The 27,629-nt window shown below is 44.6% G+C and overlaps 1 protein-coding gene across 8 annotated transcripts in view; it reads left to right on the top strand.

The window, feature by feature from the left end:
• The window catches only part of LOC127005950 (ral guanine nucleotide dissociation stimulator-like), a 62,207-nt gene that overhangs the window by 33,315 nt on the left and 1,263 nt on the right, over window positions 1-27,629 (top strand). For 4 of the 8 annotated variants that reach the window (XM_050875395.1, XM_050875398.1, XM_050875396.1 and 1 more), the window contains 13 exons: window positions 6,196-6,234; window positions 22,694-22,798; window positions 23,262-23,575; window positions 23,921-24,093; window positions 24,492-24,640; window positions 25,041-25,253; window positions 25,366-25,476; window positions 25,609-25,773; window positions 25,904-26,044; window positions 26,152-26,327; window positions 26,460-26,586; window positions 26,776-26,977; window positions 27,250-27,384. In XM_050875395.1, the coding sequence (XP_050731352.1) occupies window positions 6,196-6,234; window positions 22,694-22,798; window positions 23,262-23,575; window positions 23,921-24,093; window positions 24,492-24,640; window positions 25,041-25,253; window positions 25,366-25,476; window positions 25,609-25,773; window positions 25,904-26,044; window positions 26,152-26,327; window positions 26,460-26,586; window positions 26,776-26,977; window positions 27,250-27,384 (2,050 nt within the window). Of the gene's footprint in view, window positions 1-1,240; window positions 1,472-6,195; window positions 6,235-10,029; window positions 10,987-22,693; window positions 22,799-23,261; window positions 23,576-23,920; window positions 24,094-24,491; window positions 24,641-25,040; window positions 25,254-25,365; window positions 25,477-25,608; window positions 25,774-25,903; window positions 26,045-26,151; window positions 26,328-26,459; window positions 26,587-26,775; window positions 26,978-27,249; window positions 27,385-27,629 lie in introns of those variants that run through there. The other 4 variants (XM_050875402.1, XM_050875399.1, XM_050875401.1 and 1 more) reach the window with 3 other exon arrangements.

Here is a 27,629-nt window from a genome sequence, read left to right as displayed (position 1 = left end):
GCACGATTTTGTGGTGGTGGTGGTGATGATGGTGATGGTGAGAGTAGTAGTAGGAGGGGTGAAAGTGTGTGTGTGTGTGTGTGTGTGTGTGTGTGTGTGTGTGTGAGAGAGAGAGAGAGAGAGAGAGAGAGAGAGAGAGAGAGAGAGAGAGAGAGAGAGAGAGAACGGATTTTGATTACATTTATTCCCTCTTTCTCCTTATTCTCTCTCCTTATCTATCTATCTATCTATATTTTCAGTCCATATATTAATTACATGCTTAAATAACTCAATAAAACCGTAATAATTGCTTCGTATATATGTAACCTACCACTACCACCACCACTAACACGACTACCACTACATTACCACCACAATGTCACCACCACTAAGCACTAACACGACTACCATATCAATACCACTACCACTCCTTTTAAACCACATCACTACCACTACTCTCTGACCACAATACCATCACCATAAGAACGACCACCATCACTATATCATCATTATCATCACCACCACTACCACAACCACATCACATTGCCACCACCATAAGAACCACCACCATCATTATATCATCATCATTATCACCACCACCACCCTCGCCACCACCTGGAACAAAGGCAGTGCAGCGTCGCCTTCAGTGGCCAGCCGTACCATCGCCCCCGAGTCGATTTCTCTTTCTCTTTCTCTCTCTTGGACGGAAACTGTGCTACTGCCTACTCTCTCCTGTCAGCTGTGTGTGTGTGTGTGTGTGTGTGTGTGTGTGTGTGTGTGTGTTCGAAAGTACTGGAATCCGATAGCATGCTGAGTGAATCCGAATCTGATGTTCATTTGTTTTGTTATGTATTGATTGTGTGTGTGTGTGTGTGTGTGTGGGTGACGAAGCTTAGTCTGTGTATCTCTATATATTTATCTATCTATCTATATCTCTTCACGGTGTCATTTTATATACATCCATAGCAATCGTATGCATAATTTTCCACGATGCAGGACTAACATACAAAATCCCCCGCGAAGGACGTGCATTTGTGTATATTTCTCTCTATCAGTCTATCTATTTATCTATCTTCACTGCGTCTATTTACATAATCATAAAAGTCGTATATATTATCCACGATGCGTATAGATAACAAACAGCTAAGGACGTGGATATCTGGGTATTCATCCACGTATCTATATATCTATACCTATATATCTTCACTGCGTCTGTTTGCATTACCATAACAACCGTATATATTTTCCTCGATACGAATAGAAAACACAAAAGCTCCCCCTCGAAAGAAAGAGACACTGAAAGAAAACCAAAGGGGAGAAAACATAAGGTGGAGGAGGAGGTGTTACAGCATCTCCCGACCCTCCCGCTGCCCTCCAGACTGTCCCGCCCTGACCCGGGTTGGCCCCAGGGCACGATGGACAGCAGCAAGAGGCCCGCCCAGGTCAGGTGCGAGGATCTGTTGTTGTCAAGATGAGGTTCACTGCAGACGAGGTGAGTGTGTGCTGTGCGTGCTGTGTCTGGTGGAAGAAGAAAATGGGATGTGGGTTGCAGTGGTTGTGGTGAGGGGAGTGGTTGTGTTGGTAGTAGTAGTAGAAGACCTCTTGGCCACTTCTCTACTTTCTTACCTATTTAGGAGCAGTGCTAACATGCTTTTTTGTTTTTGTTTGTTTTGCCCTGGAGGCAGGATGGGTGAAGAGGTCATGAGCCACGTGTGCTGCATTGTCAATTAAAGCCAGTTTTGTAAGCCTCAGCAGCCATATTGTTGGAGGAGGCACGATGGAGGGCTTACCAGTATCTCATCCTACCATCCTACCTCCATGGTTTATACGCTCCTTTAATGTCGAACTCCTTCTGAAGGGGTCACTAATTTTATGCTAACAGGTAACTGGTAACAGATGCCTTACTACACAATATGGCTGACTGACAGTTCACTGGCTGGTGGTAGTAGTGATGGTAGTAGCAGTAGCAATAGCAATATTTATTGTTTTTGTGGATGGAAAAGGACAAAGGTTGGGGCTGTGAATGAGACTTATAGATAACACAAAACCAGGAAGAATCTCACACTTATCAGTCTTATCGCGTCTGTCCTCGGCCATCAAATCATTAGCGCTACACCTCCGGGAATTTCCAGGCGCGCTGAGTTATCGCGGTCGAGATGGCTTCAGATCGCGTTGTTTACCTCCGTGTTATTGTCCTGGCGTGAAGGGGTTATCGGCGCCATCAACATCGTGGTTAGCGTGTTATCTTGGTGTCGTTGCTGTACCATGCGATCGCTGGCACTTGGGTGGGGTGGGGTGGGGGAATAGGTGTCAGAGGCTTAGTTTATCAAGCAACGGCCCGAGCAATCTAACCATGGTGTGTGTGTGTGTGTGTGTGTGTGTGTGTGTGTGTGTTCCTGCCTCGCAACAAGAGTAGTGATGGTGCTTGTCGGTGTCTGTGTGTCTGTGTGTGTGTGTGTGTGTGTGTGTGTGTGCCCTCTGTCCTCTCCCCCTTTTGTTTGTTTGTTTGTTCATTGACGTGTGTGTATGTGTGTGTGTGTGATGCTGTGCCCTTTGTCCTTCCCCTCTTTTATTTGTTTGTGTGTTTGTGCGTTTTTATGTGTGTGATGGTGCGCCCGCTGTTCCCTCCCCATTTTTTTTTTATTATTATTTTTTATGTTGATGCGCCCCTCTGACTCCTCCATCCCCACTCCCTCCCTCCTACATTTAGCTACTTTTTCGTCTAGTTTCTTGGTTTTCTATTGTAACGAGTACGGAGGCACGGGGTGGGATCTGCTTCTCTCTCACGAAGGTTGTTGATAATAATAATAACCTCACGAAGGTTGATGATAATAATAATAATAATAATAATAATAATAATAATGTTAATCTCATCTAACACTGCCGTCTCATCTATCTCTAAGGCTGAACTCTTCTCAAACTTTTTTCTAAAAACTCCACTCTGGACGATTCTGGGCATATTCCTCCTACTCATCCCCCCTCTGACTCTTTTATGCCTGTTAAAAGATTCTTCAAAATGATGTTTTTTTATGCCCTCTCTGGCCTCAATCCTCAGAAGGCTTATGGACCTGATGGAGTGCCTCCTATTGTCTTTAGAAACTGTGCCTCCGTGCTGTCACCCTGCCTGGTCAAACTCTTTCGCCTCTGCCTGTCAACATCTACCTTTCCTTCCTGCTGGAAGTATGCCTTCATACAGCCTGTGCCTAAGAAGGGTGACCGTTCCAATCCCTCAAACTACCGTCCTATACCTCCTCCTCCTCCTTAATCCTTTTCGACTTCATTATCTTCTTATTCTTCACTCTTCTTCTTTTTATTATTATTATTATTATTGTTAGTTATTATCATTATTACTCATCATTATTATTGTTAGTTATTATCATTATTACTCATCATTATTATTGTTATTATTATTAACGTCAAGCAAACAGCCTACGTGAGAAAGTGAAAGTGTCCCGTCATTGTTGTGGCCGCCTGATCATCCATAAATATATTCAGACTGCCCCACACCTCTGTTTGTCCGCCGCGATAGCAAAGATAACACGAGAGGGCCTGTCAGGGATCACACACAGGCCGCCGCGGGATGGCACTCGCTCTTGTCACCTGTTGTCACCTACTGTCAGTCTCAGCCTCACAGTGACAGAGGGAAGACGTGTTGGTCGTCAGTCAGTGTTCGTGATGGTTGTGTTATTACAGCGACAAGACGGTATCAGGCGGCGGACGCAAGATGAGGTACATGCTGAGGGCCGGGGTCTATTCAGGATCTTCAATTATTTCGGGTTTATTTCAGCCCAATGTTGATTTTCACCTGAGTGACGAGTGGTCGTGAGTACTGGATAGGAACGTGAACCGGACAGGATCAGACCGAGTGGTTTCTATACGATATATCACTTCTAATACGAACACCACAGTTTTTAGGTTAGTTGAAACTCGACTTAGAATAATTGTAATTGAATTTAAATAAAATTAATTACAAAGTTTCGAGTAATTGTAATTGAGAGCTTAGATCGAAAAGTAATTGTAAGTGTGATCGAGATATTAAATTAAAAAGTAAATGTTATAATAAATCGTTCAAATTAAACTTAAGTTACAAACTGTCAAACTATACTGACCACGAAGCATGATTTTTTTTTACAGTATAAATATTACTTACCAGCGTCAGAGCTAATATCGATGACAACATTAAAGTATCTAATATCTTGTGATGTGAAGCCTCTTTGCAACCTGCCTGTCAACTGAATCTTGAGATGATTTATGTACCTTTAGATGTTCTGCATTTGCCTACCTTATAAAACCAGGGAAGTCTTGTGCACTGTTCCTGCAATTACAATTTAAACACAGTGTAAACTAAATTGTTTGCTCAATGCTTCGAAGTACTCAGATCTAATAGTAATTTTATCATTAGTAACATTTAAAATAATTGGAGAAAGTAATTCAGTACACACGTATCACTAATTATAACTTATGATTATCCCGATGAAATAATTGTAATTGAATGTCTGGAAGAATACTAATGTAATTGTAATTAACGTTGAATTGTGTAATTACTCAGTCCTGGTTGAGACAGCACCACAATTCTTAGGTTTGTGTAAACAGCATCATAGTTTTTAGGACAGTTTATGGGCAGCATCAGTTTTTTAGGTCTTTGGGTCACCGAATCGGGAAAATACGTCATTATTTTGCTGTAATTAGTTCGGGCAACACAATCACATTTTTATTTATTATATTTTCCACATCCTTGTCTGCTCATCGAGTGGACTCTGTTTGGAGCTATATTAAGTTTTCCCTCGTGATGCCCTCTCATGGATCCCAATAACAATAATAATAATAATGATAATAATAATAATAATAATAATAATAATAATAATAATGATAATAATAGTAATAATGATAATGAAGTACAGCACCGAGGAGCGGAATATTACGTCTTACGCAAATCCAGAGTACAACGCATCAGCGAGTTTCAGGAATCTGCGTAGAGTCGTGGCAGCTGATTGAGTAAACTGTAAACCATGAATGGCGGGTGTTGATATTGGCGGGTGCAGAGAAGAAGGAGGAGGAGGAAGAGGGAGTCAGCTTCCGGTGCAAAGTGTGTGTGTGTGTGTGTGTGTGTGTGTGTATATGATTCATTCAAGTACCACGTATTGTCATCAAATTCCCTAACGGATTTACGATATATTTATGCACGATTTAATTTAGCAATACGTTCACTTTATCCCATAGCCTGTGTGTGTGTGTGTGTGTGTGTGTGTGTGTGTGTGTGTTCTTAAGCATGTTTTCAGTATTCATTGAAGTTCGTAATGTTATCAAATTCCCCAAAAGTATGTACGATATACTTATAACTCGATTTAATTTAGTAATACGTTCACTTTATCCCATAGCCTGTGTGTGTGTGTGTGTGTGTGTGTGTGTGTGTGTGTTTTGTTAAGCATGTTTTCAGTATTCATTGAAGTTCGTAATGTTATCAAATTCCCCAAAGTATGTACGATATACTTATAACTCGATTTAATTTTGTAATACGTTCACTTTATCCCATTTCCTGTGTGTGTGTGTGTGTGTGTGTGTGTGTGTGTGTCATTACGGATGTGTACAGTATTCATTAAAGTTCTTAACGTTATCAAATTCCCCAAATGTATTTACGATATACTTTTATACGATTTACTATAGCAAAACATTCCACTATCCCGTTGTGTGTGTGTGTGTGTGTGTGTGTGTGTGTGTGTGTGTGTGTTCGGGCTGCCCCAGGAACTCAATACTATTTATACATCCCGGCTACTGTGGTACGTAACCATTGAGAGACAACCTTTTTTTATTATTTGCTCACATATCAACTGATTACCACGCCTCATTAGACTCTTGACAGCTCCATCATTAGTGGAACGAGTCTAATAAGCCGGTAATGGGGTGGAGAGTTTTTATTCATGTATGGTTAAAGACGCCGGAGAGAAAGTTACTGGCTGGCCGTCCTGCTTCATATGCTTAACACAGCTTCCCTTTCGCTAATCACACTCCTTTTTTTCTTCTATATATTTTTTTTTTCACAGTAAAGGAGGCAGCTCAAGGGTAAAAGAAAAAAAATGTCTGGAAAAAAAGCCTGCTGATTGCTGCTCCTATAAAAGAGAGTAGTAAAGAGTTCATTTGTTTTCATTTAACTTTCTTTTTTCAGTGTATAATATTCTTTTTACATGATTACTAACTTTCCTCTCCTTGTCTTTGCAGGTGAGTGAAACGCAGCGGAAAGAAAGGTGTCACAGTAACGTAAGTACAGGAGTGGACAGGTGTGTATGTGTGATAGAAGTGGTGGTGATGGTGTCTGTCCTGTAGTGGGGGGTAGGGTGAGGGTGATTGTGCTTTTAGTGTGCGTGGGGGTATGGAGGGTATTGTTGTTGTTTGTGGTGGTAGTGATGATAGCAGTGGTGGGAGGGGGGGGGAGTAGAGGTGACTTTTGGTGGTGGTTTTTGAAGTGGTGATAAATGGGGCGGGGTGTTGATGGGACAAATGATAGATCGATAGACAGGTATGTAGGTCGAAAGGTAGGCATAAATAAGTGTGATGGGTTGCTGGTGATGTTAAGAGAGAGAGAGAGAGAGAGAGAGAGAGAGAGAGAGAGAGCATTAAAAAACAACAGCGAGAAGAAAACAGAATTGCCTTGAATATACCTTACGTAGTAATCAAAGTCAACACCGCGACTCATCTCTTCCTAGACTCCCCCCCCCACCCAACCCTACACCCCCCATCAGTCAGGCAGTGAGTAAACATGGGTGGGGGGGTGGGTGTATAGTGCTGTGGGTGGGTGAAAAAGAAAGGAGGAGTGAAGGAAAGAATCTGGGTGGATGGAAGTTGATAGATTAGGTAATTAATAAGATACATGGATGAGAAAAGAGGGTTAGTGTAGTTTACTGAGCTTGTGGGAAGAAGGTGGGTGGGTGGACAGTGGTGTTGGTGGTGGGTGGGAGGGGGGACTGCACTAATCAATTGGGGAAGTCTCTGTCCTACTGTGTGTGACGAAGGGCAAGGTTATGAAGCGATGGACTACGCAGAAGTGTGATGTTTTGTACTGGGCTAATATACGTTGTGTGTTGCGTCATTCTGAGAGAGAGAGAGAGAGAGAGAGAGAGAGAGAGAGAGAGAGAGAGAGAGAGAGAGAGAGAGAGATGTAAGTAATATATGCATGCGTGTTGAGCAAGTCGATTTAGTGTGGATAAAAAGCTTACGTCTCCACCCCTAACACACACACACACACACACACACACACACACACACACACACACACACACACACACACACACACACACACACACACATGGGAAGACAGCATTCAGCATTGTTTGTTATTGAAGGGGTGTGCTGACTGATGCTGAGGAGTGAGTCTGCTGAGCACGTACACACACACACACACACACACACACACACACACACACACACACACACACACATCGTTCCTCTTCAGAATCCTTCCCTCCCAGTCATCCATTAAGAGTGAAGCGAAAGGTTTGTCAAGCACTCTCAAAAATCTCATTAGTAGGCGAGTTATGAAAAGAGAAATTCGGGAACATCTCTATTTATTTAGGACTTCTTTCCCCCCCCCCCCTCTGTTTATTATTTCATTTCGTTCCCATCCCATCAACCACCACCACCACCACGCTTCCAGGCAGTCTTCCTCTCTCACTCATCCAGCCACGCCGTGCCCGCAGAGGAAATGAAAAAAGAGAAATGGAGAAGGGAATGGAAGGCGGTGGAGAGATCTGATCATGCGAAGGGAAGCAAAAAAAGAAGTATGGAAAGATGGAGTAAGGAAAGGGGAGGAGAGGAGAGAGATGCGAAGAACGAATTAAAAAAGAAAGAAATGGAGGCGATGGAAGAAATAGCCTGTAATGTGAAGAGAAGAAGTTAAAAAAAAAGGCAGACGTAGAGAAAGTGGAGAAAGAAATGGAAGCGGTGGAAAGAAATGGCATGTGAAAGCAAGCAAAAAAAATAGTAATAAAAGTAAATTAGAGATATGAGTGAAAGCGGTGGAAGGGAAGCAAAAAAAGGAAAGAAAGATGGAGGAGTGAAAGCGGTGGATGGGAAGGAAAAAAAAAAGGAAAGAAAAATGGAGAATGGAAAGGACGGGAGAGGAAAGGAGAGGAGAGATGCGAAGGAAGGAAAAAAAAAGAAAGAAAGATGGAGAACGGAAAGGACGGGAGAGGAAAGGAGAGGAGAGATGCGAAGGAAGGAAAAAAAAAGAAAGAAAGATGGAGAACGGAAAGGACGGGAGAGGAAAGGAGAGGAGAGATGCGAAGGAAGGAAAAAAAAAGAAAGAAAGATGGAGAACGGAAAGGACGGGAGAGGAAAGGAGAGGAGAGATGCGAAGGAAGGAAAAAAAAAGAAAGAAAGATGGAGAACGGAAAGGACGGGAGAGGAAAGGAGAGGAGAGATGCGAAGGAAGGAAAAAAAAAGAATTAAAGACGAAGAAAGGAATGGAAAGCGTTCACGGAAAGAAGAAAAAAAATAGAGAAAGATGGAGAAAGGATTGAAAGTGGTGGAAGAAAATTGATACGTGAAGAGAAGGAAAAAAGACGTAAAGAAAGATGAAGAACGAAATGAAAACCGTCTAAGAAGGATCATGAGGAGAGATGCAAAAAAAAAAAAAAAAATGGAGAAAGGAATGAAAGCGTTGGAGAAAAAGTGAAGAAAAAGAAGAAGATAGTCGAGTATAAAATCACGCGAAAGGAGGAGGAAAAAAAAAGCGACAGAACGTGTGACAAACAGATGACTGACGTATTAAAAGAAGATAAAAGTAAACGAACTGAAAGGATGTGAAAGTATTAAACAAAACGAATGCTTATAAAAACTGTGAGAGGAACCAACCCTCCTCCTCCTCCTCCTCCTCCTTCATCTCTCTTACATCTCAGCCTTCCACTAAGCTAAGTAAGTACATGAGCACTGAGAGAGAGAGAGAGAGAGAGAGAGAGAGAGAGAGAGAGAGAGAGAGAGAGTAGAGAGAGGGAGGCAGGCTCGCTTTCAAATCTTTTCTTCCTCCTTTTAAGTTCTTTTATAGTTTCATTCGCGTTTCCTTCCTGCTTCTTCTCTCCCTCCTCCTCCTCCTCCTCCTCCTTTGTTAACATAGTAATTGAATCAAGTGGCTGGGAGTGTTGAGTTCTTAAATGCGTGCCCCCCCCCCCCTCTCTCTCTCTCTCTCTCTTCAGGGGGCGGAGTGGGTAACATTATCTGTCCCGCCGTTGCCCATCGCGCCATCCCTGCCTGACACACACACACACACACACACACACACACACACACACACATATACGAGAATGGGGTGATGAGGGGAGAGAAAGGGGCGTGGAGAGGAAGGAAAAGGGCGGGGCGTTGCGCGCAGGGAGGGGGTGATAGTGTGTGTGTGTGTGTGTGTGTGTGTGTGTGTGTGTGTCACTGTCCGTTTATCATCTTTTTGTGGAGGGCGTGGTGTGGAGGGCGGATGAATGGATGGATAGAGAAAGAATGTAAGGGGTAATAGTAGTAGTAGTAGTTGTAGTAGTAGTAGTAGTAGTGGTAGTAGTAGTAAACACATCCGTGCGTTCTCTGCTAGTTCGTTCTCTTCATGGAATTCTTCAACATACTAGTGTTGCTGTTGGTGTCCCTGTGTTGTGGCAAAGTCTGATATATATACCCTTGTTGCAGTGTGTGTGTGTGTGTGTGTGTGTGTGTGTGTGTGTGTCATATCCCGAGTAATTATGTGCTTTTGTAATGATGTTGGTGACAATAGTAATAGTAGTGGTATAGTAGTAATGCGTGGGGGGGAGGGTTGTAGTTCTGGTGGCGACATTCCTCGTTAGCTCACATTAATCGTAGTTACCAAGATCAAGTGCCCGTGGGAAGAAGAAGCTCCTCCTTATCTCACGTCCTCATTATAGCTACGTACGTGACACGCCCGGGACTAACTTATAGGAAAGGAACTCGGAATCACAGGATACTTTTTTTTTCCAGGATTTGAAAAAAAGACAACGTTTCTCACCTCGTTCTCGAGAAGGAGTGTGTCACATCCTCTCGCGTGACGTGGCCGCCGCATACGTCACGCGTCGCCGTCGGGTCATGGTTCACTCCGGGCGACTGTGAAGGCGCTATTATGCTTTAACACGTTTTTGGTATTTTGAGGACCGTGGCAGCAGCATCAGAAGTTCACACGTTTTGTAGATTTAGTAGAATAGTTGTTGTATTGTTGTGTAGGTTAAGGATGTCAGCCGCTGATAAAGAATAGTGAGCGTTCTGATGGTCTGTCTGGTGCCTTGCCGCCGTCTCGTCCAGTGCCAGCCCGCGGTGTGCCTGCCGCCTGGCCTGCCACCGTTCAGTTGTCGACGGTCCGGGCAGGAGGCAGGCCGCGTGGCAGTGGAACCACCGCAGTGTTGAGGCAGAGCCCATTCAGCGCACACCCACGGACAGCCTCACTCGTTCAGTGCCAAAGTTTTGTCGTCAGAGTGGGCGTGGACTCTTTACCCTGACGTGCAGTGCCTCGAGAGCTGTCATTTCAAGGGCGCCTCGTCTTGAGCAGCGGCGTGGTGATCGTGAGCGGCGGTGACTCACGGGCGTCGCGGAGACTCATGCACTGACTCAATTGATTATTACTCAACTGCACAGCACGGCACTGGCTGGCTGAGCGTGGCACTAGAGGCACTCCTGATGAAAGCCACAGTGCTGGAACGCCAATAGTAACACCTGCCAGCACGGAACGCAGGCATGGCATAACTTAACACTAGCGAACTGTCATCCACCACGAGTTACGAACGTGAAGAAGCAACCGTGACACCCCGAAGCGAGCCTATCGGTGGTGATGGTGTTAGCGATAGTGACAAGGAAGGAAGAAAGACAGACGGTAAAGTGAAAATCAAAACCAGGGCCTCGGAAAGACTGCTATCGTCATCACCATCAGCGCTAAAGGACACCCTGGGTCGAGGTGGCGATGGCCTGAGGGGTGGCGGGGAGCAGATGGTACATATCAGCGGCTGGCGGTTTGGGTGCGTCAACTACAAGGTGAGTGACGGGGAGCTGTGCCAACCGGGTGTCCCTGCTGATGATTACGATACCCCTCCCGCTGCTGCTTCTGTAAACCACCTCACACCGTCCCCTCCCCTACCCCTACCTTGCCCCCGTCAAGGCTAAGGCCAGCCTGTCGATGCGGGGGGCGGGGCAAAGGGGTGAGAAGGGGGGCAAGACTGAACTCCCCCGTGCCGTCAGTCTGTGGTAATTGTCGCTTTGTTTAGAAACTTAGGCAACGGTGACAAGTACCCGTGGTTAGTCTTTTGAGGTGGGGGGAAGGAAGGGAGGGTTTACCTGATAGAGCCGGGGTGGTGTGTGCTTTGTTTGGTAGCGTAGGCGATGATGGCATAGGTACAGTGTGTCTTGGAGTGATGTGCTCAAGGGACTGGGGTGATTAACTTATGCGTTCAGTTTGTATTGGGGGTGATATGTGCTTCATTTGGTAACGTAGACGACGATAACAAGGTATACAGTGTGTCCTGGGGTGATGTGTATAAAAAAAATAGGGTGACGGTAACAAATACTCGCAGATTGTCTTAAGGGAGGGTGTACAAGAAGGAGCAGGAGTGTCATGTGCTGTGTGGTAACGTTGGCGACAGTGACGTGGGTACAGTGTGTATTGGGGGGAAACTCAAGAAACTGGGGTGATTTAACTTATGCGACAAATGACACGGTGGCAAGTACATTCAGTTTATCTTGGGGGGGGGAGTCTAAAAGGAAGCACCTCAAGGACAAAAGCATATGAAAGCAAAAACCCGCCAAGCACTACTCCTATAAAAGAGAGCAGAGTTCATGTTCTTGGGGGTGATGCACGAGGAAGGGACCCAGGTGATGTTTGCTCTGTGTGGTAACGTTGGCAACAGTGACGTAGGTACATACCGTGTGTCTTGGGAGGGTAATGTCCTCGAGGAACTAAGGTGATTTGGCCTCAATTTCAGAACTTTGGTGGCTAGGGTGACATGTTCCTGGAGTTATAATAGTTTTGGGGCGCTTTCCTCGTGCTTTCAAAGGCTAGATTCGCTTTGAACTGGGGATGAACAGTGAATGGTAACCAACAGCTCCATATATTGTGTGTTGTGGGCGAGTGAGTGAGTGAGTACGAGTCTACTTAGGGAATGAACCGTGAAAAGAAACCAACAATTCCAAAATCATTTGTGTGTTGCGGGCGATTGAGGGAGGGAGTATAAATCGGGTTTATCTGATTTTGGTTGGGTGTGCTTGCTTGCCGTGGGGGTGGCGTGTGTGAGCGTGCGTGCGTGACCTTGGCGACGCGCGGGGGTGGTGGTGGTGTTCAAGGTCCCCAGCTGCCCAACCCGGGGAGTCCTTGAAGCCAGCATAAGTTATTACCTAACACGAAATTAAAGACAAACAAGACAACGGAGAAACATAAAAAAAATTATAAAACCACAAAAACATGAGGAGCCATTTTAACATTGAACATTCATGCTTTCTCGTGTGTGTGAATATAATGGTTTTAATTGACGTGTATATATATATTGAGTTTTAAGTTATACGAAATCAGACAAACAAAACAACGGAATAATTCTAAAACCTCAAAAACACATAAGAAACACCTTTTCACATACATCATCATATTATTTCTTTCAAGCGGAGAGTTTCAAGACACCGCTAGCCTACCTCTCTTTTGTTGGCCACCCGTTGTTTCCTTTTGTTCAGGCAGCGTTTGGCAGGTCTATTTAGTTCCGTCTTTGCTTCTTACCCTTGAGCTGCCTCCCTCGCTGTTAAGAAATAAAAATGCACTTTCTCATGTGTGTGTGTGTGTGTGTGTGTGTGTGTGTGTGTGTGATGATGATTTTAACTGGCGGTAATATTGAGTTGAAAGTTGTTTTGAGTTTGGCTAAAGTGTTATGGTACATGCAGACGCTCATTTGTCCTTGAACTCCAGTATAATGATGTAATGAAGGAAGAGGAGGGAGGGACGGAGGGACATCAGGAACAGAGGAGGAGAGAGGGAGGGAGGGAGGGACAACAAGCACAGAGGAGGAGGAGAGAGGGAAGGAGCTAGGGAGGGACATCAGGGACAGGTTGTTAGTTATGATGTAATGATGTTAAGGACGAGAGGGAAGAGGGAGGGAGAGAAGGATGCATAAGAGGGGGGGAAGGAGGTAGGAGAGGAGGGAGAGAAGAGTGCATGAAAGGGGGTGGTTATCCAAGTAAGTGAAGGGGAGAGAGAGGTAAGAATGGGTTGAGAGGAAAGGGGAGATGAGTTTGCATTTCTTGGTGTAATGTTATGAGAGAAGCAGGGAGAGGAGGGAGGGGAGATAAAGTTAGGGAAAAAAGGGGACGGGAGGGGAAGGAATGGGACAAAGTGGGGAAAAGAAATATATTAAGTGGGTAAAAGTATGGAAAAGATTAGACATGAAGGAAAGTGTAAGGGGAGGAGAGTGGACAGAAGAGATATTAAGTGAAATGAAGAGAGGGGGTGAAAAAGTATGTAAAAGAGGGGATATTAGCGGAAGAAAGAGGATATGAGGGGAAGGGAGTGGACAAGAGTGGAGAAGGGAGAGGATAAGAATGGGAAAGAGGGAACATAAAGAGGAGATATAAGGGGAAGAAACCGCTCGAGTGTTTGTTGAGGTATTGAGTGTGGGAGAGAAAGGATCGACACCAGGTTAGGCCAAGCGAGCGAACCAGAGAAAGAAAGGTAGAAATATAAAGGAGACAAGAGAATAGAGAAAGAAAGGAAGGAGATAAGTGTAGGGATGAATAAAGGGAGGGTCAGGTGATGATGGAGGGGAGAAAAGAGAAGGAGAGAGCAGTGTGGGGTAGAGGGGAAGGGAGAGGCTCTGAGAATAAGGGATAGGGATGAAAGGGAGGGACAAAGGGTCAGGTGGCGATGAAGCGGCGCGCGTGTAAACAGAGCCAAGGGGGTCTTTGAGCAGGTGTAAACAACGGGAGGAGGTGTAAACAGGTGCCACTCACTGTCCCCGCCATACATGCAGCGGAGGAGGAGGAAGAGGAGGAGGAAGGGGCGCCGACTCCATGTTGACCGTCAATGCCAATGCCATCATCGCCTCGCCCTCCTTCCCCTCACTCACGCTCCCTCCCTCTTCCTCTCACGCGTCCCCTCCCTTCCTCTTTTCCCTTCCCTCTCCCTGCCCCTCCCTCACGTGTTCCCTCCCTGCCTCCCTACTCTCACCTCCCTTTTCTCTTCCCCTCTCTCTTACCTCCCCTTTCCTTACCCCTTCCTAATCTCCTTCCCTCTCTTCCCCTCCCTGATTTCCCCTCCCTCTTCTCCTTATTAAGCCTTTCTCCCTCCTTCCTCTTACGCACGCTTCCCTCCTTCCCTTCCCTCACCTTACATCCCTATTTCCTTTACTAATTAACCTTTCATTCCCCGTCCCTTCCTACCTGCCCATCACCCCCCTTACTCTCACTCTCTCCCTTCCCCTCACCTCCCCTTTCCTGTCCCTTCCTCTCTGATTTCCCCTCCCTGCCTCCGTACCTTCTCCCCTTACCTTTCTTCCCTCTTCCCCTTACGGATTTCCCTCCGTTCCCCTCACCCTCCCTCCCCTATCTCCCCTTCCCCTCACTCACGCGTCCCTCCCTACCCCTCTCTCACCTCTCCTCTTCTTAATTAATCATGTCCTTCCCTTCCCTTACTCCTCCTTCCCTTCCCCACTCCTGTCCCCTCCCCTTCTTCCCCTCCCCCTTCTCCTCCCTTCATCGTGCGTTATATCTCCTCTCCCTTTCTTCCTTTCCTCCCCTCTCCGTTTGTCTTCCCTTTTCTTCCTTTCCTTTTCCTACACTCCCTATCTATCTATCTATCTCAATCCTTGCTTCTCTTCTTTCCACCGTCTTTCCATCTTCTCTTTCCCTTCTTCCTTCTTCCTTTCTTTCCATCTCTTGTTTACTGCCCTTCCTGTCATCTCTATCTCCAACCTTCATCTTCGTATGTCCCCTTCTTCTTCCCTCTCCCCTTCTCTCTTCTCTCCTCTCTAAGCTGTCTTTATCTTTATTTGCTTTCACGCGTATCTTTACTATCTACTAATTCACACGATTTCCGGTTGCTTATCTCCTTCCATCTTAACTTTCCTCCTCCTCCTCCTCCTCCGCATTTCCTGTTGTCTTTCCATCCTTCTCTCTCTCCTTCAGTTTTGCCTTCCTTCCTTCCTTCCTTCCTTCACACTTGTCTTCCTTTCTTCAGTTTTATTTTTCTTTCTTTTCCTTCTTTTGTGTTTACGTTTTTCCTTCTTTCCTTCATTTTTTGCCTATGTTTCCTTCTTTCCTTCATTCTTTATTTTTTTTATCTTATCCTTCCTCCTTCATCCGTATCTTCTTTTCTTCCTTTCTTCCTTCCTCCACTCTGTTTATCTTATCTTCCCTTCTTCATCCCTATCTTCTTTCCTTCTTCTTTTATTCCTTTCTTTTCTCCTTTTGTCTTAGTTTTCATAGATTAATCCTTCTTCCCTCCCTTCCTTCTTTTCTTTTTCTCTTTTCTCTTCCTTTAGATCCTCCCTTCATTCCTTCACTCTCTGTCTTATACTTTCTTTCCTTCCTTTTCCCCTATTTACCTACATTCCCTCCTCCCTCCCTTCCTTCCTCTCCTTCGCTTACCCGCCCATCCTTCTCTCCTTCCTCTCCTTTTAATTTTCCTTCCCCTCTTTCAATATTTCCCTCCTCTCTTGCTTTATTCTCTTTGTCTCATCTTTTCCTTCCTTTCTACTTTCTACTTTCTCTTGTTTTCCCTCTTCCAGTATTTCCTTCCTTCATTCACTCTTTGTCTTACCCTTTCCTTCCTTCCTTCACTGTCCTTGCCTTACCCTTCCCTTCCTTCCTTTCTGTCCGACCTACTTTTCAACCCTTCTCTTAAATCAACCTTTCTATCCCTGTCATTTCCCTTCCTCTCCAATTTCCCCTCCCCCCTCTTTCCTTCCTTCCTTCCTTCACCTTCCTTGCCTTACCCTTCCCTTCCTTCCTTTCTGTCCTACCTACTTTTCAACCCTTCAAATCAACCTTTCTATCCCGGTCATTTCCCTTCCTCTCCAGTTTCCCCTCCCCCGCCGTCCGCCCTCCCGTTCCCTGCCTCTTGAAAATACCCCTTTCCTGCCCCTCCCACCCTTCATTTCCTCCTCTTAGAAATTTCCCCGTCAACCTCCACCTCCCTCATCCTCATCCCTTCCCCACTATCCCCCCCTCCCCCCCCTTTCCAGATGTTGGCCCTCCCTGACGCGCCGTAAGACACACTAATAATTTGAAAGTGTTGTCGTATAACTTGAGGCAGAGATACAAGCAGTCGTTGCAACAAGTCTTGGGAAGGGTGATTTGTGCGTCTTCCATTGCTCTCTCTCTCTCTCTCTCTCTCTCTCTCTCTCTCCTTTTTTGTTTGTTTTATTGGGCTAATTATGTCTATTGAGTCATATTGTGTGTGTGTGTGTGTGTGTGTGTGTGTGTGTGTGTGTGTGTGTGTGTGTGTGTGTGTGTGTGACTCCTAAATACATTACACCACCATAGGATGTGTGTGGGATCTCTCTCTCTCTCTCTCTCTCTCTCTCTCTCTCTCTCTCTCTCTCTCTCTCTCTTCGTGGAAAGGGCACCCCAGACGCGGGAGTAGGATACGACGAAGGAGACGAAAGGAGGAGGAGGAGGAGGGGGAGGGAGATGTTAACAGCTGGTTTTTGGAAGTAAGGTTACGGGAGGTGGCTTCAGATGTATTCCTAGAAGTGGGAGAGGAGGAGAGGGAGGTGGAGGGGGGGAAGGGGAGGAGGAGGGGGGGAAGGGGAGGAGGAGGGGGGGGTAAGGGGAGGCATTGGTGGTGTTCGTTAGGGAGGAAATGGGTGAAGAGAAGGAGGAGGAGGAGGAGGTAGAGTGTTGCTATTAGGGGAATGAGTAAGGTGGTGTGTGTGTGTGTGTGTGTGTGTGTGTGTGTATGTAGGTGAGTGACGCATGTATACACACTCAGTAGGGGGTGTAGAGGGCGCCGAGTACACACACACACACACACACACACACACACACACACCTTTTCTCTCTCTCTCGCCTTTGTCTGGTTTTGTAATTTATCTTTAGCCTGAGTTTGAGTTATTATCTCTCTCTCTCTCTCTCTCTCTCTCTCTCTCTCTCTCTCTCTCTCTCTCTCTCTCTCTCTCTCTCAGCGGTTGTATGTATATAGTTATTGATGTTTTTTTGCGATAATCATCTTGTATACCGAGAAATTTACTCATATTTTGCTAACCACCACCACCACCACCAACAACAACAACAAGAACAACAAGAACAATAAAATGGACGTTAGCAACACTTATTTGAATGAGAACTTGCTACACCGCTTCAGTCCGGCAAGAGCTCTCATAGCCACTCCCATCGGTACATTTTTTCCCCATAAATTAGAATATTCATCTACTTACCGAGAGCTCACAAACTTAACACTACATACTCTATTCTTCACTACTTACACCTCTACCACTACTTCTACCACCACCACTTCTTCTCTACTTACCAAGAGCTCACTAACTTAACACTATCATACTCTATTCTTCACTACTTACACCTCTACCACTACTTCTACCACCACCACTTCTTCTCTACTTACCGAGAGCTCACTAACTTAACACTACATACTCTATTCTTCACTACTTACACCTCTACCACTACTTCTACCACCACCACTTCTTCTCTACTTACCAAGAGCTCACTAACTTAACACTACATACTCTATTCTTCACTACTTATACCTCTACCACTCCTTCTACCACCACCACTTCTTCTCTACTTACACTACGATCACTACCTCATCCACAACCACTAACGACTACCTACACCTACCAGAACAATTATATTCTACACTTCTCACTTCTTACACCTCTGCCACTACTACTACTACCACTTCTTCACTACTTACACCTCTATCACTACCTCAACCACTACCACTAACAACTAAAACACTATAATATATCTACTTACCAGAGCTCACTTAGTTATACACTTTTCTCACTACTTACACTTCTACCATTTCTTCACTACTCACACAAACATTACTACCTCAACCACTACCGCTTACACCACTAATCTATAATATACCTACCTACCAGAGCTCACTAACTTACTATTCTACACTATTCCTCACTACTTACACCTCTATTACTTTTCTACTACCACTTCTTCACTATATACACTACGATCTCTACTTCAAACACCACCACTAACACCACTAACCTCTACACCTACTATCAAGAGCACTACTCGTCTATCCACTCCACTACCACTACCACTAACATGTAGACTCGTCACCTTCCCCACCACCATCACCACCAGTACTACCGTGCCACACCCATCACAACCACCACCACTATTTTGCATTGGTACTTCTCCCCTTGATATCATTATCCTCTACCTCCCTCCCTTACCACGCCCATCACCACCACCACCACCACCACGACTCACCACCAACACCCGAAGCCACACCCAAAATCTAGCGCTACCAACATCACCTTTGCATAGTTCACCCCACCACCACCAGTATCAACATCAACACCACCATCAACAACATCAAAGCTTACCTCACTCGACTTCAAACCACCATCATTTTATTTTCCGTTTTATTTTATTTTATTTGCTTTGTTCTTATTGGGCAATGTGATCCGTTGACTAATTTATTCTCCGTGTTGTCCTTTGTTACTATTTAAAATTTATCACTTTATTTTTTTGTTTCTTATCCACGCTTGCCTGACTCTCTCTCTCTCTCTCTCTCTCTCTCTCTCTCTCTCTCTCTCTCTCTCTCTCTCTCTCTCTTGCTATTATTATATGTTTGTTTGTTTATCCTTTGCTTTGTTTTCTTCTTCCTCTTCATTGTGTTACTCGTTGTTGTCTTTTGCTCAGCCTTGCTCTAACCGCTCTCTCTCTCTCTCTCTCTCTCTCTCTCTCTCTCTCTCTCTCTCTCTCTCTCTCTCTCTCTCTCTCTCTCTCTCTCTCTCTCTCTCGTTGCTCATTCACTTTGTTTTTCTTTATTGTTGTTCCCTTCCTCCTCTTCTTCCTTTCATTTTCCCCGTTTACTAATTCTTCTCTTAATTTTCTTCCTCTCTTCTGTACCTCCTTTTTGTTGCTCATCTCTATTCTTCACCCTTGTCGTTCTTCTCCTGCTCCTCCTCCTCCTCTTTGTTGCTCCTCTCTATTCTTCACCCTTGTCGTTCTTCTCCTGCTCCTCCTCCTCCTCTTCTTCCTCTCCTTGTCCCCCTGTTAATCCTCTTATTTCATTTCCCTGCCTCTCTTCTGTACTTCCTTATTCTCTCCTCTTTGTTACTCTTTCCCTTTGTTCTTCACACAACGCTCTTCTCTTCCTCCTCTACTCCTCCTTTCCTTTTCCGTTGTTACTATATCCTCCTTAATTTTCTTCTTCATCTGTTCTTCCTTTTCCTTTTTCTCCCTTTTGGTATTCCTTCACTTTGTTCTTTATCTTCTTCGTTGTTCTCTTGTTTTCATTTCCCCTGACAATCCTCCTCTCTATTTTCCTTCCCTTTCTTTAATTTCCTTCTTTTTCACCCTCCTTCGTTCTCATTCTCCCTCTTCTCCTAATTCTTTCGTCACCTTCACATTGCCGCACCTTGTTCTCATTCCTCCCTTCTCCAATTATTCGCTTCCCTTACTATCCTTCTTATCTCACTACACTATCTTGCTCTCCTTCCACCCCTTGCGTGTCTTTCTTAATCCTTGCTTAACCTCCTTTCATTAGACTCCTCACCCAGTTTCTTCTGTCCACTTGCTCAGTAAATTACACGGCGCGCTCTTTTCTCACACAAGTTTCTTAATCTATGTAGTTACACCCACTCACCCAGATTCTTTCTTTCACTCTTCCTTTCTTTGTCACCCAACCCACCCCTGTACCAACCCACTTAGTCCCTCCCTTTCCCCGCCCACCCAGTCTTCCTTCCTTCCCGTTCTCCCTCCCTCCCTCCCTCACCTTACCTTACCCAACCGACTTGCTCACCTTCCATCGCATCTTCACTCCCCACCAACCACCCAGGCTTCTTCTTCCACCTTCCCCCTTCTACATCCCTCCCTCCTTCCCTCCCCAAGTCCCTCACGTGTACTATTCTCCATGGTTACCCAGGGGCGGCAGGTGTCTCGGCTTACATAAAGGGTTTGATTCTCCTCTCAATCCAGTGTGTGACGTCAGTTGAATTCAAATCAGCTATCCATCCAGCTCGTGTTTTTAGTGGTGGGTGGAGATGGTGGTGATTGTGGTGGTAGTTTGTGGTGTGTATTGTGCCTTGTGCCCTTGTTTGTGGCGTTGGTGGTATGGTTAGTACTTAGTAGGCGAAATGATAGGTGGTGGTGGTGGTTTGTGGAGTGTATTGTATCTTGTATTATTGTTTGTGGTGGTGGTTGTGTGGTTAGGTAGGCGGATTGGTGATTCTGGTGGACTGGTGGTGTTGCTGTTGCTGCTGGTGCGTTCTGTTGGCTATCGTATCATATTATGTGGTGTGGGGGAAGGGAGGGTGAATGGAGGGGGTGGAGCAGACATTCTCACGCTCCTCATCTGGTTTCAAAGGGCGGGAAGGGATGGATAGGATGGGGAGATAGGATGGGAGTCGGGCTGGTGTGGCTGCAGGGGGTAGGAAGAGGAAGGAGGAGGCAGGGGTAGGTTGATGGCTGGGTGTAGTCGGGGCGCATGGCTGGCTGGCGGGGTGGGTGATGGGTTGGCGGGTGCTGGCGGGTGCTCGGCGGATGGGTGGGGACGCGGGAGGGGCGGCTAGACACTGGGCCGCCCTACCATCTGTTGCTACTACCACTGCTGATGCTACTGTTACCACGACCACCATCACTACTACTACTACGACGACGACGACGACGTTTCGTGGTGCGTATCGTAATGAGAGGAACAGTCCAGAGAGAGAGAGAGCACGAGGAAGACTGCAATAAAAGTGAGGGAGGGAGGAGGAGGTGGTAGTGGTGGTGGCGGTGGTGATGGAGTTTCCCGCCTTGACCTTTTGCCATCGTGGATATGATGTTCGGGGTGGTGGTGGTGGTGGTGGTAGTAATAGTACTAATAGTAGTGGTAGTAACAGATGGTGGAGGAGGAGGAGGAACTGGTGGTGGTGGTGGTGACTGCTAAGTTGGCACACTCTTTGATATGCAGAAGGATGATAATTGCTGCAGAGACAAGTGATAAACAATGGTCTTGTGTGTGTGTTTGCCAGCAAGTACCCTCCCGATTAGGGCAAGCTCATTATAGTCGATCTCTTGGTACTGCTGGGACCTTCATGCACCACACACCCCATGCGCCTTGCTGAAGGGGGGACAGTAACCGCTCCTTGTCAGCGGTAAAATATCGGCCAGAGCGGGTCTCTTTCTGAACCTCCGTCTGCCGGGCCTTATCCACTGAGCGATCGGAACGGTGTGTGTTTGTGTGTGTTCTTGACCGTGATAATATGTACCCCGTTGTTTATCTTTTATATATACTATGATTTATTTTTACGTTATTCCCTTTCGTTGCTTCACTTTTTTGTTTCGTCACTCATACCCAGTAACCCCAGTAACAGCCTTTTCATATAGCTATATTCGGGTAGCAACAATTAAGCTTATCAAGCTACATCACGTGTGTGCACATTAAACAAACAATCACACACCCCTTCATTAGCCAACGCCATGACAATAATTATCGTGCACTCTACATGACCCACGTTTGTACATACATCCATTCTTATCTTGTTTGCCATTGCGTGATTGGAAAGTGAAAAACGAGGGACTTTTTACGGTCATATCGGTGAATTACCATTGTGTATGTATGTGGAGAGAGAGAGAGAGAGAGAGAGAGAGAGAGAGAGAGAGTTTTGAAGACCCTGGAGCTGAAATCATGCATAGTAATATATATTTTTTACCTGAACTGCAGATACTTCGTCAGAGGGAAGCACACAGCCTAAACATAATCATTGCCGGTAGTCATTCATATATATCGCCGGCGGCAGAGAGAAGCTGGAAGGAGAGAGGAAGGAGGAAGAGAATTAAAAGAGAGCTAATTAAGTAGGTCAGGCAGGAAGGTGGAGGGAGGAAGAACATTAAGGTTGATCGGAGGGAGAGAAAGAGAGAGCAAATGAAATCTCAGTTGGGGTCGTGGAGGAAGATGAGATATTAGACAGATGAGAGAGGAAGAGAAAGATGGGGAAGTCGAGCAGCAGGGTAATTATTTAGAAAGCTGCCCTCACCCTGCTGCCCTCTGACCCTATACAGCCGCCCCCCCCCCCTCCCCCCGTTTCCAGGTGACCCTTGACCTTGGGAAGAAGCGAGGCATCCGTTTTGCTATCCATTAGACACGCACACACGCCCCCATGCCAACTACTGTGTGTGTGTGTGTGTACAGAAGGATCTTAGGTCGGCATTCTCAGACGCTTTCGCCTCTCACATTAACAATTTCCAAAGGCCGATAAGGAGAATCATCGGGTTCTCCTAAGTGGGCTTTCACGTTTCTGGTACAGAAGCATTGTCGATCTACCACCAGGGTCATAAAAGTACCCATGGAAATGCCCACACCTCCTACGAAAGCATTGTCAAGTGGGTGTGCTTTAACGCCTAAATATTTAAGAATGCGGCCTTTATGATTTTCTTACTAGATGAAATAATGTTTAAGTAGAAGTAAATATTCCTTGTTATCAGTTCCGAGTTGAGTGTGTAAGGAAGGCATGCAAGCTATCTTATAGGAAATGTTTGTCTAGCTTTATCAATAACGTGTTTTCTGTCTTTGCAGGCGCCGACGTGGCGACTATGGGGAGAGGAAAAATGCGACGGCGCCATCTACACCGTGTACCTGAAGAAGGTGCGCTATCACCACCCCTCGCGGAGCATAACACAGGTGAGTGCCGGCCGGTGCATGAAGACGAGGAACAGCAGTTAATTAATCATGTAGGAGGTCTTGACGGTAATGTTGGAGACCAGGGTTATTTATAATATTGATCGCACTGTCTTGGGTGGCTGCAGACTACTCGCTGGGGCACCACTTCTTCACAAATAGACCGTTGAGTAAATACTAGTCATACTACCCTTATAGGTGTGTCAGGCTTCGAAATGGATCATGAGGATATTACATTAGATAAAAAATGTCTCACTTAAAAAATGTTTAAAGAATACTATCATACACTTGTTGAGTTTGAAAATATACGGAAAAAACGTGAAAAAAATAATTAATAGAACCAACAGAAAAGAAAATGGGATCATAAATTAATTAGAACCAACAACACCGTGCAAATTACAAGACTATAACACTAAATAACACTCTGATGACTGCTAACAATGCCACGTGTCTCTTCATCCTACAGGAGAGCGATGACGATGAGATCTCGCACCTGGAGTGGGAGACGGTGCGGGTCCGGTTCCTCAAGGCCGGGACTCTTGAGCGCCTGGTGGAGTCCCTCGCCTCGGACACGGGGGAGCTGGAGTCCACCTTCGTCAACGTATTCCTGGCCACCTACCGCACCTTCTCCACCACCAGCCAGGTCCTCAACCTCATCATCGACCGCTACCTGGCCCTCCAAGCCGCCGCCTCTTCACCCTCCTCTTCATCTCCGTCACTGTCCTCGAATTGCAACAAGAAGATAAATGTTCCGCCCCACCTTCGCGAGGACCATATGAAGTGAGTACAGTCATGTTTTATTATTATTATTATTATTATTATTATTATTATTATTATTATTATTATTAGTGTAGTGGTGGTGGTAGTAGAAGTAGTAGTAGTAGTAGTAGGTAGGTAGGTTCCTGAAGTAGGTAGGTAGTCTTTAGTAAGAGGAGGAGGAGGAGGAGTTAGCAAGTAGTTGTAGAAGTAGTGGTAGTATTGATGTTATGTCTTTTTCTTTTTCTTTTTTTTAAGTTATCTATGTACTGTATTGTTATTACTTTTTGTATTTGTTTATTTATGTATCTCTACATATATTTCTTGTTTACTAAGTATGTAAATAACCTTTCCTCTCTCATGTTTCAGGGCCCTAAGGTTAACACTACAAGTCTGGCTGGACGGCTACACAGAGGACTTCAGAGACCCTCCAGACTTTCCGTGCCTGGTGCAGCTCAAAAAATTCACTCAAGAAAACTTGCCAGACTCAGACCTCCACATCAAGGTGGCCTACAAGCTGGACAAGATGAAGCGAGAACATGGTGAGGATTTGTTAGTTTTTGAGGAGAGAGAGAGAGAGATTTAAGTGAACCTATTGATTTAAAGTCCTAAACTCCCTTTTGAAATGAGTCCTTGGCTAATAGATGGTTGAGGTCTGTTTCACCTTTCTTGTAAATTATTTAGTGATTATTTTAGGAAAGTTTGAGGCTTTTTCGAATTACAGGAAATCAATGTGTAGTGTGTGATGGTGCTGAGCAGATTTTTTTCCATAAACCAATATTCGTATTTATTCATAAGGTCTAAAAAAAAAACAAAGTTGCTGTTCATGTGTTTCTTCACAATGTTTAGCTGAATATGTGGCGTACTGATTTTTATGTTGTGTTTATATTATATTATGTTAATCTTCATATTTATACTGATGTTTCTATTGTATTGTCAGGTTCCCCGATGCTGCAGAAGATCTGGTCCTGTGGCGAGGAAATGCGTGTCCACTGCCCTTCCCCCATGACCAACGGCACACACCACCCGTATGACTTTGCGGACATACCAGAAGCCACCTTTGCTCAACAGCTGACACGTATGGACACAGTAAGTCCCTCGCTCCTTTCTCAACTTCCTGTGCCTCAGCCTGTATCTGATGCAACAACTGACCATTAATAGCAGTTAGTCATTTAATCAATTCTGGTCATGATGTCTGCTTCACCAACCTCTTTTTCATTTCTTTTAGTAATCTTTCTTTTACTTTAAGTACTATTTTACATTACTTATCTTTCTTGTTGGCTATAGATTGCTTTTCTTTTAGTGCTTTCTACTGTACTTTTTCTTCAACTTTTGTCATTAATTATTTATGTTTTATTTTTTACACAAGTATGTATACCCAAATTTATAAGAAATCTGTGAGTCTAGTAATAAGTCTCTTCGTGTCATCATTCTCGTATTATTTTTTGTGTGTAGTAGCAATATACTTACCTTTATTTTCTACCTGCAGGTGCTGTTCAAGGGGGTCATTGCTCACCAGTGCCTGGGATCAGTGTGGTCACGGCGGGACAGGGGCCGTGGGGACGCAGCGGCCTCGGTTGCAGCCACAGTGGAGCAGTTCAATGCTGTCAGCTTCCGGGTTCAGTCCACCATCCTGGTTGACACGGAATTGAAACCTTCACAGCGAGCAAAACTCATCACCAAGTGGATTGACATTGCTCAGGTGAGTGATCATGATGAAAGACCTGCAGTACAGGGATGCAGCATGTAATTTTAAAGCAGTACTTCACTGAAGTTGTTTCTTATTTTAATGTATTTTTTTCTTTTTATTCCAGGAATTAAGAATGCACAAGAATTTTTCATCCTTGAAGGCAATAATCTCTGGGCTTCAGTCAAATCCCATCTACAGATTAAAGAAGACCTGGGGTGCTGTGATCAAGGATAAGGTAGTTATTTTTTGCTTAATTTGAATGAGTCATATAACAGTACACCAGTCAGTATTTGAAGAATATTTAGAAGTTTCCATTGAAATATACTTAGATGATAAATGCATTAATAATTTTTTGTATCATCACCAGGCTGAGTTGTTTGAGGAACTTGCCAGAATATTCAGCGAGGAGAACAATCAGTTGAACCAGCGGGAGCTGCTGATGAAGGAGGGAACAGCCAAGCATGCCCAGACAGCCCACGCCAATGACCGCCACCTGCCCAAGGCGCTGGAGAAGTTGGCTACCAATCCACTGGTATGTTAAGCTCTTCTTGTGCAACATTTGAAATACTTGCAGTTGTGGAAAATAGTATCAGTGTTTCATCATTCAATGAAAAGCTAGATTCAAATTATCAATCCTCAAACAAATATACTTTGTGTTTCAGGCCACAAGTTATGGCACCATTCCCTACCTCGGAACATTCCTCACCGACTTGACCATGATTGATACAGCCATCCCTGATACTGTTGCTGATGGACTTATCAATTTTGACAAGAAACGCAAAGAATTTGAAGTCTTGGCACAGGTAAGAGCAAAATCAAAGAATTTGCATGGTTTAATTTTGTCTTGAAAATAAATAACATTTTGTTATTTTGTTATAGTTTGGTAATAAAGACTTACACACATCCCCAGATCCGGTTGTTGCAAGGAGCTGCCAATGCATACCAGATGGAGTGGGATGAGCAGTTTGAGAGGTGGTGGGAGTCTGTGCTGGTGTTGGATGATAAGGAGGCTTGGCGGCTCTCATGCCAGATAGAGCCACAGGGCTCATCCTCCACCAGAGAAGGAAAATTAAGGAAAAAAGCTCAGTAAGTTGTCAAAACTTTTGAGGTCATCTTATTTTTGTATGAATGATAGTAGTTATGACTTGATTAATAACAGCAAAATTACTACTTATTGTAGTTTGGTATGAACTAACAATTTTTTAACTTGTTTTGTAGGTGTCACCGCAAGAATGACAGCATTGCGAGCACCTCCTCTGGGTCCTCCAGCAGTCAGTTCTTCTTTGACAATGACTCTTTGAGCACCCCACTAAGCCACAATGACTCTTGCTCCTTAGAGAGAAAGGTAAGTCTCCAAACAGTTACTTCATTTACTGCTGGGTTACTCTTGATCCTATGTAGAAGATATACATAATGTAGTATCTTGAATTAACTTACCATTCTTTCAATTTTTTAGTTAGTACAGCATCACATGTTATTGAAGATTGTCTATGCATTCTCATCTATGTATTCTCATATGTTTTTCCTCCTTCAGATGTCCACCTCATCTAGCAGCTCATCTCTCCCATCACTGGATGTGTCAGTTCACTCAGGTGGCACCACAGCCTCGGGTCGTACTCCAGACCGCTCTGTGTCCACCACACAACTGAACCAGCCTAACCAAACCTCTCCGTATATCACTCCTGACTTCTACATCATCAGAGTTTCTATTGAAAGCAGTGCTCATGAACTAGAAGGTGAGTCACATCAAATTTTGAAATGAGTTTTAATATATATTAGGATTAATAAATCCATTAAAGTACTTGAAAACTTTTTATTGAATCTCTTTAAAATGCATATGTCTTTGGGAATAGACAGGGTCAGGATAAAAATGTTAAAATTGTTGAGTACCATATCTTATGTTTGTTTAAATATCAGAGAAATGTTACAATCATCAGATGAAGATTTGTATCATGATTTGTCTGAGGTATAGAAACAAAGATGATAATTTAATTTTTCTTTGTTGCAGGAGTGAACTTGTACAAGAGTATCATGCTGAGTAATTCTGAACGCACCGTCTCTGTCATCCGCAAGGCCATGGAAAAGCATGGTTTTGAAGGCAACCCAGAAGACTATACTCTAGCACAGTTCCTGCCTGATGGAGGTAAGCTTACTCTTCTTTCATCTCTTACAATGCTACAATATGGTTTTTAGAGATGTTGGGGAAATCCTCTAATGGTACAGTATACAGAATAAATAAAATTGATTCCATGGATTGCATTTGTGTTTGCAGTGCCCAGCTCTGTTCAACACACTCTAGGAAAAAAATGTACTCAATAGTAGCAACAAAGTATTATTGATTTTTTTATAGTCCTAGTCACCATTTTTTAACCATCCTTATCAGCCATT

This window comes from Eriocheir sinensis, chromosome 31 (genome assembly GCF_024679095.1).
Source record: "Eriocheir sinensis breed Jianghai 21 chromosome 31, ASM2467909v1, whole genome shotgun sequence".
Taxonomy (NCBI): domain Eukaryota; kingdom Metazoa; phylum Arthropoda; class Malacostraca; order Decapoda; family Varunidae; genus Eriocheir; species Eriocheir sinensis.
Note: the sequence above shows the minus strand (reverse complement) of the source record. Positions and strands in the feature narration are given on the sequence as shown.